The sequence below is a fragment of the Plecotus auritus genome (genome assembly GCF_963455305.1).
Source record: "Plecotus auritus genome assembly, chromosome: 1".
Lineage (NCBI taxonomy): Eukaryota > Metazoa > Chordata > Mammalia > Chiroptera > Vespertilionidae > Plecotus > Plecotus auritus.
In genome coordinates, this window is record NC_137770.1 from 37,742,231 (window position 1) to 37,757,538 (window position 15,308).

The window sequence follows — 15,308 nt, forward strand, 5'->3', positions numbered from 1 at the left end:
TGAGCCAAACTGGTTAGGGCTGAAATGTTATTTTTAAGCTCAATATATAACATAGATAAACAATAAATTTTCTTTGTCAGTTTGACAGTTTATATTCTTCTGTTTTCATATACTGTTAGTAATATTATTTTTTATGTGGAACATAAGTATAATATGAATGTTACATGATATTATTTCTTATATAATACACATTATTATAAATGTAAAATATGTTTGCATAACATAGTTCCTTAACATATAAGTGTTAATTTGAGATGTAAAACACAAGATATTCTTAGACATGCCAACAATTTTTCCAAAATTTCATGTGAATTGAAGAAAGAAGTCGATGAAGTGGAAATAGAAATTAAATATTTAAACCAGGTATATGTTATATGTATAAATGTATAAGTGTAATGGATATTACTTTAAGGTCTTAGAAGATCTATTTCTAAAGAGCCTAAATATGGACAAGGGCATATGATAATTTATTTTCCTCAGATTGCCTTTGGAGTCAAAATATCCAACTCTGGATTTTGGGGACTAGTTTAACTTTCTTTGGGGGCTGAGGAAGAAAATGATGAAAAAATATCATCTAGCTTAATAAAGAAAATTTAAAGGCATTAAAAGAGAACAAGACAGTAAATGGTTTAAAGAACTTAATTTTGAAAATGTATGACTATAATCTTTATAGAGCTAGGCTAGAGCTAGTTTAGCCTTTAAGATTGATGGTACATGATAGTTTATTGAGTACATTTTTAAAATTGATTTTAGAAAGAGGAAAGGAGAGAGAGAGAGAGAGAGAGAAAGAGAGAAACGTTGATTGGTTGCCTCATGTTCACACCCTGACTGGGGGACCTAACCCGAAACCTGGGTATGGGTCCTGATGGGAATCCAACCTGCCACCTTTCATTGCATGGGACAACGCTCCTACCAACTGAGCCACACCAGCCAGGGCTTTTGAATATATTTTTAGTGCCATCTATTGAAATGTGGCTTTCGTTGACAGGTATGTGAAAAAAATCAAAGTCTAAAATTTTCCAAATTTTGAGAAAAATTTAATAGCTAATTTTCTAAAAATTGTGTTATATAGTATATTGATCATTCATAGGTATGAGGTTCAAGATAAGTAATATCATTTGACTTCCTTTAAAGTTTATGGTAATTATGTCTCTAGGGAATCTGTCTACTTTGCTTCTAACTGTCCTTTTTTAAAATGTGTAAATGTCAATACATAAATAAAAAATAACAATTTTTTAAAAGGTGGAAGTTCACTGAAATCTGGGTTTGCTAATGGAGTTGTAAGAAAAAATTAAAGAAGGATTTATTGTTAATTTTACTTTGTTTTAGCAACTTTCACTAAACAATAGCTAATACTCCCCACAATATAAATCTTGTGGTAATATAGAAAAAAAATCTCATTTATTAGTTAAGGTAAAGCATGTTCCTTAATACTTTGCAGGTAATTATTTTGTTTTGCTTTATCATTTTTATTTTTAGCAGATTACAAGACTTTATGAAACTAAGAATCTGGAAGAGAACACTAAAAATATAGAAAAAAAGGAATTGAAAGAAAGGTATAGGTAAACTTTAAAGTGGGATTTTATGTGAACAAGTATTCTGCATCTAACAATTTTATTCTATATTTTATCCCAAACCACTAATTTTTATATAGAATCTATATTCATATTTTGTGCGTGCTGTTTTCTATTAATTTCTTATGAAAAATATTAATTTTACCTTTAAATATTATGGACTGATTTTCAAATTTGCTTGTTATTTAGTACAGCCAAGGATAATTTGTAAAGAGAAATGGGATAGCAGCAGCATATTCACTGTTCTATAAGCTGTCAGTTGTATATTTCATCCAGTTTTCCATGATGACTCAGCAGTGGGAAAAATAGTAGGAGCAGCAACGTACTTACCTTTTTATCATCCTGTCACCAGCCTGACCAATTCTTCCTTTGCCAGAGAGAGTGAAGATGAGCCAAAATGCTACTGAGTTGTGGCATCATATGTTTCCTTGACATTCATCCTAATGGTGATAAAATAGACATCAGTGCTGGAGGCATTTAAAAAGATTGATTTTGTCTGTTATTGTGTGATGAAAAAACAGATGTATTACTATTGCTATATTTGATAAACTTTCTATTTTTCTCATCTGCTTATACCCTTTTTCATTCTTCTTAAGTTTCTCTCCTATGGCTCCATTGCTTTTATACTAATTTTTCAACATACTCCTCTCCCAGATTAATTTTCCTGATCCCACTTTCTTGGACCTGTTATTTTCTTGATCCCCCCTCTCCCATGTCTCACGTTCATAGTAATGTGTCTTTAATTTTGTAATCAAATTTATTAGAAAAAAATAGTAAATGTACAGAATCTCACTTTATTGACAAATTTTTAAAAAATATATTTTTATTTGATTTCATAGAAGAAGGGAGAGGGAGAGAGAGATAGAAACATCAATGATGAGAGAGAATCATTGATCAGCTGCCTCCTGCGTGGCCCACACTGGGGATCAAGTCTGAAACTCAGGCATGTGCCCTGACCAGGAATCGAACTGTGACCTCCTAGTTCATAGGTTGACACTCAACTACTGAGCCACGCCGGCCAGGCTATTGACAAATCTTTAATATGAAAATTCTCTATATTGAGAGGAACTTAGAAACTAGTCATTTTATTTAATATAGATTTTGATAGTTATTATCAAGTAATATATTTAAATTATTTAATCATCAATATTAAAAAATTTTTTACTTGGAAAATATTCAGTGAAATTGCTCTTCCAGTATTTATGATCAAAATGTTGCTTTAATGGTTTCTGTATTCATGCTAGTTGATTATTTCTAAATAAATCTTTTTAAAGTTTGAAGTATTTCAAAATCTAAAGCATGCTACTTATAAATATTACTAAAGGCTCAGTGCAGGTATTTGTGCACCAGTGGGGTCTCTTGACCTAGCTTGCGGAATCGGGCCAAAACCAGCTCTCCGATATCTCCTGAGGGGTCCCAGATTGCAAGAGGGTGCAAGCCAGACCGAGGGTGCACGATCGGGGCCGGGGAGGGATGCAGGAGGTTGGCTAGCCGGGGGAGGGGCTGCGGGGAGGGCTCCAGGGTGTGTCCGGCCCATCTTACTCAGTCCCGATTGGCCAGACCCCAGCAGCAAGCTAACCTACAGGTCAGAGCGTCTGCCCCATGATGGTCAGTGCACATTATAACAACTGCTCGAATGTCTGCCCCCTGGTGGTCAGTGCACGTCATAGCGAGCAGTTGAGCGGCCTTAGCATATCATTAGCATATTATACTTTGCTTGGTTGAACAGCCAACCGGATGACCGGACACTTAGCATGTTAGGCTTTTATTATATAGGACATTTTAGTTTAAAATATTTTTGACACGTTTAGAGTTAAAATTATTGTGTTTTAAAAAATGAGAATGTGATATACTGAGAAGAGCACTGGACTTAATCAGGAAAGGTGTATTTTAGCTGTGACACTAATAAGTAATTTAATAATATTGGGTATATCTGTTAAGTTCTCTGGAACTCAGTTTTATCTGTGAAATAAGCAGTTTTAACTATCTCATATCTAAGTATCTCTTCTGGCTTTAATATATGCTAATTTTTATTGAACTTATTTGGGTGACATTGGTTAATAAATTATATAGGCTTCAGGTGTACAATTCTATAATACATCATCTGTATATTGTATTATGTGTTTATCACCCAAAGTCAAGTCTCTTTCTGTCAATATATGTTAATTTCTTACTTCACTAATATTTAATGTGATTTACTCTTCCCTTTAGAATTTTTGAAAAAGATGAACATGTACTTATATTGAATAAAACCTCACAGAAAAGTCAATTATTTCTTCCAAATGAATCTCAGAAATTAGTCAGACCAATAAATATTCTATCTTCAGAACCAAGAGTTATAGGTACAGTATCTGTTTATTTCCAAAAACTTAGTTTTCTTTGCAAACACCTAGAAGAAGAAATAGAAAGAAGCAATTTCAGTTATCATTTGATATAACCAAGAACAAACTGCTAGAAACCTATCAACTCAGGAAAGTACCACTTTGATTTTTTCTGAGAGCAAACAAGACATGCCTTTTGTAGTTAGCTATTTTCTCTTTTAAAGAGAAATCATTCATACTACATTTTTTAAAAACGTGTTCTGATTTGGTGGCACAGCTATCAGAGGAGGGTGGATAATTATTTTTTATTTGAGAAGTTGTCTTATTAATAAGTGGGTAGCTGACTTGTGTTAATGATATTTGTGACTTAGTCACTGAGATATTTGAATCTTGATTCATTCAGTAGATCTGCATATTAGATTAACTATAATTGTATTAGATAAGTACATTGGCTATTTTTGCCTCCTGGTCATTAATATTACCACTCTGTCTTTGGTTCCCCATTATAAAGATGTAGTTTTGCCAGCTGGTTTTCATTTTACAGTCATAGTTATTATAATAGCTATTATATAGTGAGGAATTAAGATTTGTATAATAATTTCATTATTCTATATTTTAATTTAAATTAAGTATTCATGTAACTTTTTTTAAATTACAAGGTTAGGTTAAATGTTGGGTATGATATTTGAGTCTATCTCTGGAAATTATTTGAAGTTGTACAATTTAATAACCTAGATAAAAAAGAAGACAGTTCTATGAAGCAGTCAAAGCTTGCCAGTGTTGACTCCAAACAGAAAGAAAACAATATGCAGGTAGGTATTTCTTCTTTAATAATATAAATTAAATACTTGCTTGCATTATTTAGGACATGCTGTGTGTGTGTGTGTGTGTGTGTCTGTCTGTCTATATTTGTGTTATAAATATATTATACAAGAGGCCCGGTGCACGAATTTCGTGCACTGAGGGAGAGGGGTCCCTCAGCCCAGCCTGTGCCCTCTCGCAGTCCAAGACCCCTTGGGGGATGTCTGACTGCCGGCTTAGGCCCAATTCCATGGAGTGGGCCTAAGCCAGCAGTCGGACATCCTTAGCACTGCCGCGGAGGTGGGAGAGGCTCCCACCACCACCGCTGCGCTCGCCAGCCATGAGCCCGGCTTCTGGCTGAGCGGCACTTCCCCTGTGGGAGTGCAGTGACCACCAGGGGGCAGATCCTGCATTGAGCATCTTCCCCCAGTGGTCAGTGTGTGTCATAGCAACCGGTCGTTCCGCTGTAGGGCCGAAAACAGCTCTCTGACATCCCCTGAGGGGTCTCAGATTGTGAGAGGGCACAGGCCAGGCCGAGGGACCCCACTGGTGCACGATCGGGGCTGGGGAGAGACATGCGAGGTTGGCCAGCTGGGAAAAGACCACGGGAGGGCTCCAGGGTGTGTCCAGCCCATCTCACTTGGTCCCGATTGGCCAGACCCCAGCAGCAAGCTAACTTACTGGTCATAGCATCTGCCCCCTGATGGTCAGTGCACATCATAGCGACTGGTTGACCATCGACTGTCTGCCCCCTGGTGGTCAGTGCATGTCATGGTGAGCAGTTGAGCAGCCTTAGCATACCATTAGCATATTACATTTTGATTAGTTGAATGGCCAACTGGATGACCAGACACAGCATATTAGGCTTTTATTATATAGGATTAGCCAGTAGTACAACCTCCAGGTCTAAAAAAACTTAAAAGAGTTTCAACAGGGCAGCCTGAGCATATACGTAGCCTTCTCATATACTCCTAAAAATAATAGAAAAAATATTTTAAAATACTAAGCCCTGTACCCAGTAGACCAAAAACTGAGATATTTCTGAAGGATGAAAACAGGATTGGATTGAAGAGGGAACTTGTAGCCCAGGATTTTCATAGAATACTCTTATCAAAGTTATAGATCTGAGAGCAATAAACCGGGCAATTGATTGGGTTACTTTAGTAGGTGTTGGTTTCATTAACACCTGTTCATCTCATAATCCTTCTGCCCTTGGCCAGGTGTCAGCAATGGAATTACTGTCTCTAGGTAGAAGCAGTGAATATAGGAGCTTGGGTTAGAGAGAGGTGGTACTCTGGATGATTCTTGATTTGCATGAAGAACAAGGAGCACACCACCCAGAAAGCTAACTTCTGGTGTGGCACATCTCTCTTCCTTCATTCTTCCTGAAAATAGTCCAGAAGGAAATTCTCAGTGAAAAATATAATTGCTTTCCATTAACTCATAATTAATACACACAGATACAGGGGTAGTGGTGACCAAAGTAATTAGTGAAACATTAATTTTAAATATGCATTAATTTAAAATTTTTAACAATATGGTACTAAAATTCTAGATGATATTTAATATGGGATGAAGGTGAAAAATAAATGAGGGAAACAAGTTTACTCAAGTTTTTTTTTTTTAATTCAGGGTTAGAGGTAAGGAGAAGATACAAATACTGATTAATTCTATATATTGCTGGAAAAATATAAATTTATGCATGTGTTAAACATTTAAGGGTAACCAACAGTAGATAAATGGAATGTGTAAGTTTTAAAACAATAGAAAAAAAAAGATGAAATGAAGAAAAGTAGTCCAACAGAAGTCAGGAATGGGAGGGAAAATCAAACAGCTAGAAAGCATTTTATTTTTTAAAATATATTTTTAAAATTGATTTTAGAAAGGAAGGGAGAGGGAGAGAGAGATAGAAACATCAATGATGACAGAGAATCATTGATTGCCTGCTTCCTGCATGCCCCACACTGGGGATTGAGCCTGCAACCTCAGCATATGCCCTGGCTGGGATTCGAACCATGACCTCCTGGTTTATGGGTCAAAACTCAACCACTGAGCTACGCCAGGCAGGCACTAGAAAGCATTTTAAATAGAAAACAAAGTGCCAAAAATAGTTTTGAACAAATCAGTAATAATAAAAATCTGACATAGGTGCTTCTATGGAATATATAAACAAAATACAACTAAATACTATTAAAACAGAACTGAAACAAATTGACAAATGAAGGCTGAAAATAAAAGGATGAAATATATACATCAGGCAAATGCAAACAAAGCCAAACCAAATGTAACAATGCTATATAAAATAGAGCTCAAGATTTAAAAACATACTAATTTAAAGGATAAATATATTTCATATTTTTTAAAAGAATAATTCACCAAGAAGTCATAACCATGATGCACTAAATCAGTGGTCGGCAAACTCATTAGTCAACAGAGCCAAATATCAACAGTACAACAACTGAAATTTCTTTTGAGAGCCAAATTTTTTAAACTTCTTATAACGCCACTTTTTCAAAATAGACTCGCCCAGGCCGTGGTATTTTGTGGAAGAGCCACACTCAAGGGGCCAAAGAGCCGCATGTGGCTCGCGAGCCGCAGTTTGCCAACCACTGCGCTAAATGATAATTTCGAAATATATAAAGGAAACATCAATAGAACTTCAAAGAAGCAATTGAATCCACAGTTAAAACATGACCACTCTATCAAAAGCAGTGCTGACTCTGGATTTGGCTACATGTGAAACAATATAAAACCAAGCCATGAAATAATAAAATTAAATAAGATAAACATTTCTTTTTCTCTTGCAATTCTAAAGTGATGCAGGTTCACTTTATTAGGGCTAATAGCACCATCTCCACAATTTCATTATTTCTCAGGCTACATCTATGCTTTCTTTTCCTGCTATCCTTAAATGCTAAGCTTTTGCCTCAAGGTCACATCATGATTAGAAGCTAACTATTGCAACTTTGCCATTATATCTGCCTTCTAGGCAGGGAAGAAGGAGATCAAGGCTAGCTGATTCAGCCCCATTAAAAAAATTTTGTGTGTGTGTTTAATTGATTTTAGAGTGTGATTTGAGAGCAAGAGAGAGGGAGAGAGGGGGAGAAAGAGACGGGGAGAGAGGGAGAGAGGAGGAAGGAGAGAGGAGAAAGAGAACCATAGATTTGTTGTTCCACTTATTTATGCATTCACTGGTGATTCCTGTATGTACCCTGACCAGGGATCTAATCCACAACCTTGGAGTATTGGGATGATTCTGCAAACAATTGAGTTACCTGGTCAGAGCTCAGCCCCATTTTTAAAGATCTTTCCTGGAAGCTCTTTAAACAACTTATAGTAATGTTTCAATGGCCAGAACTTGGTCATATGGCTACCTCTATCTGGGGAGAGGTTGAGAAATATAGGTGGTTTGGTTTTGGTTTTTGAAATCAACACAAAAGGAAAGTAGATTTTGAATAGGATACAGGGGTCCTCAAACTACGGCCCGCGGGCCACATGCGGCCCGCCGAGGACATTTATCCGGCCCGCTGGGTGCCGCTGCCTGTCCTGCTTAGCAGCGGACTCATCCCAGGCCCGCAGTGTGCATAGGAATTTGTTCATAGTTTTTTTAAAAAACTATAGTCCGGCCCTCCAACGGTCTGAGGGACAGTGAACTGGCCCCCTGTTTAAAAAGTTTGAGGACCCCTGGAGAAAACTGACAGTTTTTGCCACAGGAAAAAAATCAAGTAAGATAAAAAAATAAGTAAGGATGTAGAGGATCTGAATAACACAATTAGCAAACTTTGTTTCTAACATACACAAAATTCAGTTAAATTTTCATTTGCAGTATTCATCAAAATTGACAAATTAATACAACAAAAAGGATATCTAAACCATTTCTAAAAAGAAGCCATCTTCACTTTTCCCAAGGAATGTTATGTAGAAAAACCTATCAGTGTGATTCCGTACATTAACAGATTAATAAATGACTACAGAGGTAAAATATATATCTATATATTTAAAATAGTTTTCTTAAAAGAATGTAGGGACACTCATACTACCAGATATCAAAATGTTTCTCTTTTTACTTTTGGTATTGAGATAATTTACATATCATAAAGCTCACCATTTTAAAGAGTATGATTCAGTGGTTTTTAGTATATTCACTAGGTAGTGTAACCATCATCACTATCTAATTCCAGAACATCCCAAAAAATTTTAAAATATTATCAAAATGTAGTCATTATAAGTGTGGAACAAGAAAAGACAAATTTATTAGTGGACTACATCAAAATAAAAAAGTTCTGTATGACAACTAATATTAACAAAATAAAAAACAGGGATGGGCCCTAGCTGGTTTTTCTCAGTAGTTAGAGCATTGGCCTTGGGACTGAAGGGTCATGGGTTCAATTCCGTCAAGGGCACATGCCTTGGTTGCAGGCTCAGTCCTTGACCTTGGTCAGGGAGTGTGTGAGAGTGATGTCTCTCTCTCACATCTATGTTTCTGTCTCTCCCCCTCCCTTCCACTCTCTCTAAAAGTCAATGGAAAAAATATCCTTAGGTGAGGATTAACAACAACAAAAAGACAGTGATGGAATGGGCAGGAGATTGATATCCAGAATGTATACTAGTAATATACAAATAAATACATAATAATTCTTACAAATTAATAAAAAAGAAAAAGAAATGGTCAAAGATAAGGTAGTTTACAGAAAAGGAAAGATAAGGGTCACTAAACATAACAAGATGCTGACCTCAGAAGTACAGGAAAATGCAAATTAAACCAATGAGATGCCTGGTTTCACCTATCAGTTTTCAGACATCAAAATAATTGCCAACATCTAGTGAGGTCAATGACAGTGGGAATATAATTTGATACAACTACATTGGAGGACTGATTCAGTGAACTAATTAAAAATAGAAGTGCACATACTCAGCAGTGTTACATCTTGGCATCTACTGTAAACAAATACTTGTACAAATACTTGTATTAGGAGACATACTAGTATATAAAAATGTGTATTGTTTAAAACAGGCATTGAAAGAATACTTGTTCTTTAAGAGACAGGTGTTCCTTAAAGGACCAGGTTTTCTATAATATGAAAGTACAACAAGATGATAAAATTAAGACCAATGGCTGTTAAAACAGAAAGAAATGGGATAAACTTTTCTATTAAAATAAAAATATCTTCATTTTGGTTAAATAAGAAAAATCAGGGACTGTTTAAAATTAGTGACTCAGGAAAAATTAAAGACGTGAAACAGACAATACAAACAGTAGTAAAGCAGTGGTTTAGATATTAATATCTAAAGTTAAAAATGAAATATTAAATGTCATCCTATATAATAAAAAGCTAATATGCAAATCGAATAGTGGAATGACCGGTCGCTATGACGTGCACTGACCACCAGAGGGCAGACGCAAAAATGCAGGAGCTGCCCCCTGGTGGTCAGTGCACTCCATGGCCAACCTGCCACAGCCAGCCAACCTCCCCTGATTCCTCCCCCCCAGCCTGCTGGCCCCTATCAGGACTGGGCGAGATAGCCCCGATCACCGGCCAGGCCAAGGGACCCCACCCATGCACGAATTCGTGCACCAGACCTCTAGTCTATCTATATAAAAGCCTAATATGCAAATTGTCCCCTCAGGAGTTTGACCGGAAGACCAGAAGTTTGATCGCTCACTATGAAGTGTGCTGACCACGAGGGGGCAGCGCAGAAGGAAGGCCCTGGCCAATAGCTGGAAGGCCCCGATTGGCCCTGATCGCTGGCCAGGCCTAGGGGACCCTACCCATGCATGAATTTCGTGCACCGGGCCTCTAGTAAATAATAATGGTGATGACCAGGGTGACGATGCTCTTGGAGAGCTCTGAGTAGCCATGGCAAGCCGAACATTTTTATTATTTTGTGTATCAAATTCTAATGCTTAATTTCTTTTCTTCAGATATTTAATGACTCTGCTATGAATAACCACTCAAAATGTTCACATGTTACAGCTATTAAAAGTTCACAGAATTTTATGCAGTTCAGGTAACTTTTGAAAATAAGAAAATGCTTTAATTTCTGAAATAATTTATCAACTTAGCAAATAATATAAAAATTATATTTACTATATTTTAGATTGCTAACCCCACAGAAACAGTCAAACTTCAATCAATGGTTTGAAAAAGGAAATACAGGTACTTATTTTCTGTTTATATTTTTCCTAAGAATTGGGACTAACAAATTATATCAGGTTTTTATGCTATTAAAATAAGTTATTTAGATTGTTTGCATCTCTGGTTAATTGACCATGCATGCCTGGTTTTTAAAGTACATTTTACCCTAAATATAAAACAAATACTTTTCATTGTAGAGATTTGGGAAACAGAAAAAAATGTAAAAGATACAAAAATACCACCACTCAGACATAACAGGCTCTTTACACACTGGTATATATTCTTGATTTTTTCACTATGCATATGTATGTTTTGTTCTTTGATATTTTCCCCACAAATTTGAAACATGCTATGTATATCATTTTGTATTTTTTTCTTCCCACTTGATATACATTGTTGAGGGTGTTTTTCCATGCCATTCAGTTGAATTTATTTGTAAGATTGTATGGATATGCCATAATTTATTTAGCCTCCTCTCACTTCGAATATTTTGTTTCCAGTTATTTTGCTATTAAAATAATGCTACTATGTTCTTTTACATAAATCTTTTACTATCTTGGATTATTATCTTTGAATAAAATTATAGAAAGGTCACAGGATATATATCTATGAATTTATTATCATAGAAACAAGTAGCTGTTGAAACTGACACATCTTTGAAAATACTGACTCATTCTCTATCTCTCTCTGTATCTGTATAATCTATGTATCATGTTTTAATATATCATGTTCACATGTATGCATATTGTGGTAACCTAGTAATGAATAATAATTATTCTACTTATAGACTATATAAAAGTCTTCACCTCTTCTTGTCTCTAGCATATGGATAGCTGACTTTTATTTTAAAGTTTTAAAAATGGCTCATTCTGGTAGTATAAAAATTCTGTAAATATATGCATATTCAAAAAGGTCATGTAATATACTATTTCTCACACAGTGTATGATTCAACCAATACAATATGCTTATTTAAATATCCATGTAAATGGATATTCTTTCTGCTTTCTTCTGGGATAAAGAAATATATCTTATCTGCACAGGTGATCTGTTCCACCTGTTTATAATCCTCCATGCATGCCAAGCTGACTGAGTGTTAGACAAGGAAAGAATGGCTAATCTCTAGAAACAACACATCACTAGTACACTTATGTGGGGAAATGCATATATGTGGTGTAGTTTTAGTTGCAATGAGCAGAAATGGCGAGGTTTCATACTCAAGAAAGCATATAGTTATCTTAGAAGAAAAAAGACTCTGTTCAATAATTTCCAAGCATATTTTTGAAGAAGTTAATATGTGGCAAAAATAATATTGTGACTTAAATGCAAGAAGCAAAATATAAAGTTTTCAGATGATTAAGTAGAAAAATATCTATTCAAGATAAGGAAGTTCTATTAAATAAGAATTAAAAAGCCCAATCATAAAATAAAGATTGATAAATTTGGCTATATTAAGATTCAGAATTTCTATTCATAAAAAGACACTTAAAAAGAATGGAAGCTAGGTCACTAGGTCATCAAAAGACACCATAAAAAGAATGGAAGGCAAGATGATTTTGAACTGTCAGAAGACTAGTTTCCAAATACGTATAAAGAACTACAAATCAAGAAGAAAAAGACAATCCTATTGGAAATTGTGCAAAGTACACAAATAGGTACTTCAAATAGCGAAACTTTTGTGGCAGGTAAACATCTGAAAAGTTGCTCAGCAAATCAGGAAACTTAATAATAAAACCACAATGAGATATTATTACACATCGACCACACTAGCAAAATTAAGAAGTCTGACAATACTAGGTAAGTATTGATGAGAATATAGGGCAATAGGAACTCTCATAATTGTTGTAGGAACTGCCATTTATAAATGATCATGTATTGAGACCACACCTAAGTTATAATTGGAGCTAATAATTTTGTCTGGTGAAATTGAATGATAACCTAGAGTAGCTCAGGATGGTCAGTTGCAATAACAAAAATGGATAAATAGTTTGGAAGCTAAACTTTGAAAATAGTTTAACATCTTGTAAAATGGAAGATACACACACCCTATACCTTGTAATTCCACTCTATACCTAGAGAAATACAAGTGCATAAATGCAAGTATACTGCATATGTAAAAGAATGTTTGTGATATTATTGTTTGTAATAGCCTCAAAGTAGAAACACTTCAAATGCCCATTTTCAGTAGAATAGACAGATATATTGTGTGTGTTTGGACAATGGGATACTTTATATCATTAAAGTAAGCAACTTTGTCTATGTATAACAATACAGATGAATCTCACAAGCATATGCTAAACCAATAAAAGCAAGATAAAGAGCATGGATATTATTATTTTATCATGTATCATTTTAAAACAGGAAAAGTAAACTATATTGCTTAGGTGACCTATACTAATAAAAGGGTAATATGCTAATTAGACCAGGCATCTTCCAGACAACCATCCGGACATTCTTTCTGACAAAGCCCAGCCCAGGTGAAGCCGCCCACCCTGCGGTCTCGGGGGTGCCAGCGCCTGCGGCTATGGCTCAGGAGAGGGAGGAGCCACCTGCCCACGTCCCAGGTGCCTGTGACTGCAGCCCGGGCGGAGCCGGCTCGGGTCCTGGGTGCCTATGGCCGGCCAGAGGGAGGGAAGCCCGGGTCCCTGGTCCCAGGTGCCTGCAGCTGGCCAGAGGAGGGAATCCTGGGTCCCAGGTGTGGGACCGAGGCAGAGGCAATTAGGGGCGATCAGGCCAGCAGGGGAGCAGTTACGGGTGATCAGGCAGGCAGGCAGAGGTGGTTAGGGGTGATCAGGCAGGCAGGCTGAGGGGTTAGGGGTGATCAGGCAGGCAGGCAGGCAGGTGAGCAGTTAGGAGCCAGCGGTCCCAGATTGCAAGAGGCCCTTGGACATCCCCCGTGGGGTCCCGGATTAGAGAGGGTGCAGGCCGGCTGAGGGACCCCTCACCCTGTGCACGAATTTCATGCACCAGGCCTCTAGTATAATTATATAAAGCAAATCAAGGAAATGATTATTACAAAGTAAGAATGGTGCTTACATCTGAGAATGAGGATATGAGGAATATAAAACCTTTTAGAGTACTCATAATTTTCTGTTTCTTACATGGGTGGTGGTTATATAGGTGTTCTTTTTATAATTTTGTTCATTAAACTGTTCATATAGTTTTTAAAAAATATATATTTTCTTATTTCAGAGAGGAAGGGAGAGGGGGGAAAGAGAGATAGAAACATCAATGATGAGAGAGAATCATTGATTAGCTGCCTCCTACACCATTCCCACTGGGGATCGAGTCTGCTACCTGGGTATGTGCCCTGACCAGTAATCGAACCGTGACCTCCTGGTTCATAGGTCGATGCTCAACCATTGAGCCATGCTGACTGGGCTCATATAGTTTTTATTCTACTACTAGAGGCCTGGCGCACGAATTTGTGCCTAGGTATGGTCCCTAGGCTCAGCCTGTGATCAGGGACATCTTCCCTGGGTGCCAGCAGCTGACCCCGTCCCCCGCCACCACCCACCCCAGTTCCCAGTTTGCCATCAGGCGATCGGAGCCTGATGGCCGGGGAGGAGGGACTGAGAGGTCGGCTGGTCCCGCCCACTCACTGACCCCACCCCCGCCGCGGGTTGCCCTCTGTGTGTGGGGCGACCGGCGGGGTGGGAGCCTTGGCCTGGCGCCGCCCACATCCCCCACCGTTCACCCCTGGGTCCCTGTTTGCCACTGGGCGATGGGAGCCTGCTGGCTGGGAAAAGGGACCAAGAGGTGGTCAATGCACCTCATGGTGACTGGTCGAGAGGTCGTACTGCCATTATGGTCGCTGGGCTTTTATTATATAGGATCTATGTACTGTGTTGAATTATATGAACTTGTAATTTTTGTAGGTCAAAAACAGTTAAATATTGGCAATTTCATATGGTGTGACATGTTTTATTTATAATTAAATTGCAAAAAGAAAAAATAGTTTGTTCTCATATAACAGATGCCGAGTGTGAAGATACAGGGACAGTAAGACAACTAAAAGAATCAAAATGTACTTCACAAGTAAGTCAAATGTTTGGTTTCTAATTTCTCAGCAAACATTCCAATTTAAATATTAGTTTATATTTTTATTTCAGATTTATTATAGTAAAGATTATTTATGTGAGGTATAGATGTTATTAGCTTAGTAATCAAGTGGCTATGATATTATGGAATCTTAGAGTTTTAGATAAAAAATGAAGTTACAAAAAGTTTATATGAAAATATACAAAAAGAGTTGTCATTAATAATTGACTATATATATATTGACACCACAACTAAATTGTAACTGAAGAAAACATTTTTGTTTGGTAAGATGGAATAATTTACCAAAGCAATTTAAGACCAGTGGTTATCATAAAAATATATTCAGAATATTTTTTAATAATGGAAATCTTTAATGATGATATATGTAGACATACTAGAGAAACAAATTGGTAATTATAAAATATTCAGGGGGAAG

At 36.8% G+C, this 15,308-nt stretch overlaps 1 protein-coding gene across 2 annotated transcripts in view; it reads left to right on the forward strand.

Annotated features, from left to right (window-relative positions):
• Positions 1-15,308, forward strand: part of LOC308245694 (protein SIX6OS1) — a gene marked incomplete at both ends in the record, with an annotated part of 43,564 nt that overhangs the window by 16,717 nt on the left and 11,539 nt on the right. The window contains 7 exons of one of the 2 annotated variants that reach the window (XM_080663366.1): positions 243-363; positions 1,480-1,556; positions 3,786-3,916; positions 4,631-4,707; positions 10,620-10,705; positions 10,796-10,854; positions 14,808-14,869. In XM_080663366.1, coding sequence (XP_080519492.1) covers positions 243-363; positions 1,480-1,556; positions 3,786-3,916; positions 4,631-4,707; positions 10,620-10,705; positions 10,796-10,854; positions 14,808-14,869 — 613 coding nt within the window. The remainder of the gene's footprint in view (positions 1-242; positions 364-1,479; positions 1,557-3,785; positions 3,917-4,630; positions 4,708-10,619; positions 10,706-10,795; positions 10,855-14,807; positions 14,870-15,308) is intronic. The other variant, XM_080663367.1, reaches the window with a different exon arrangement.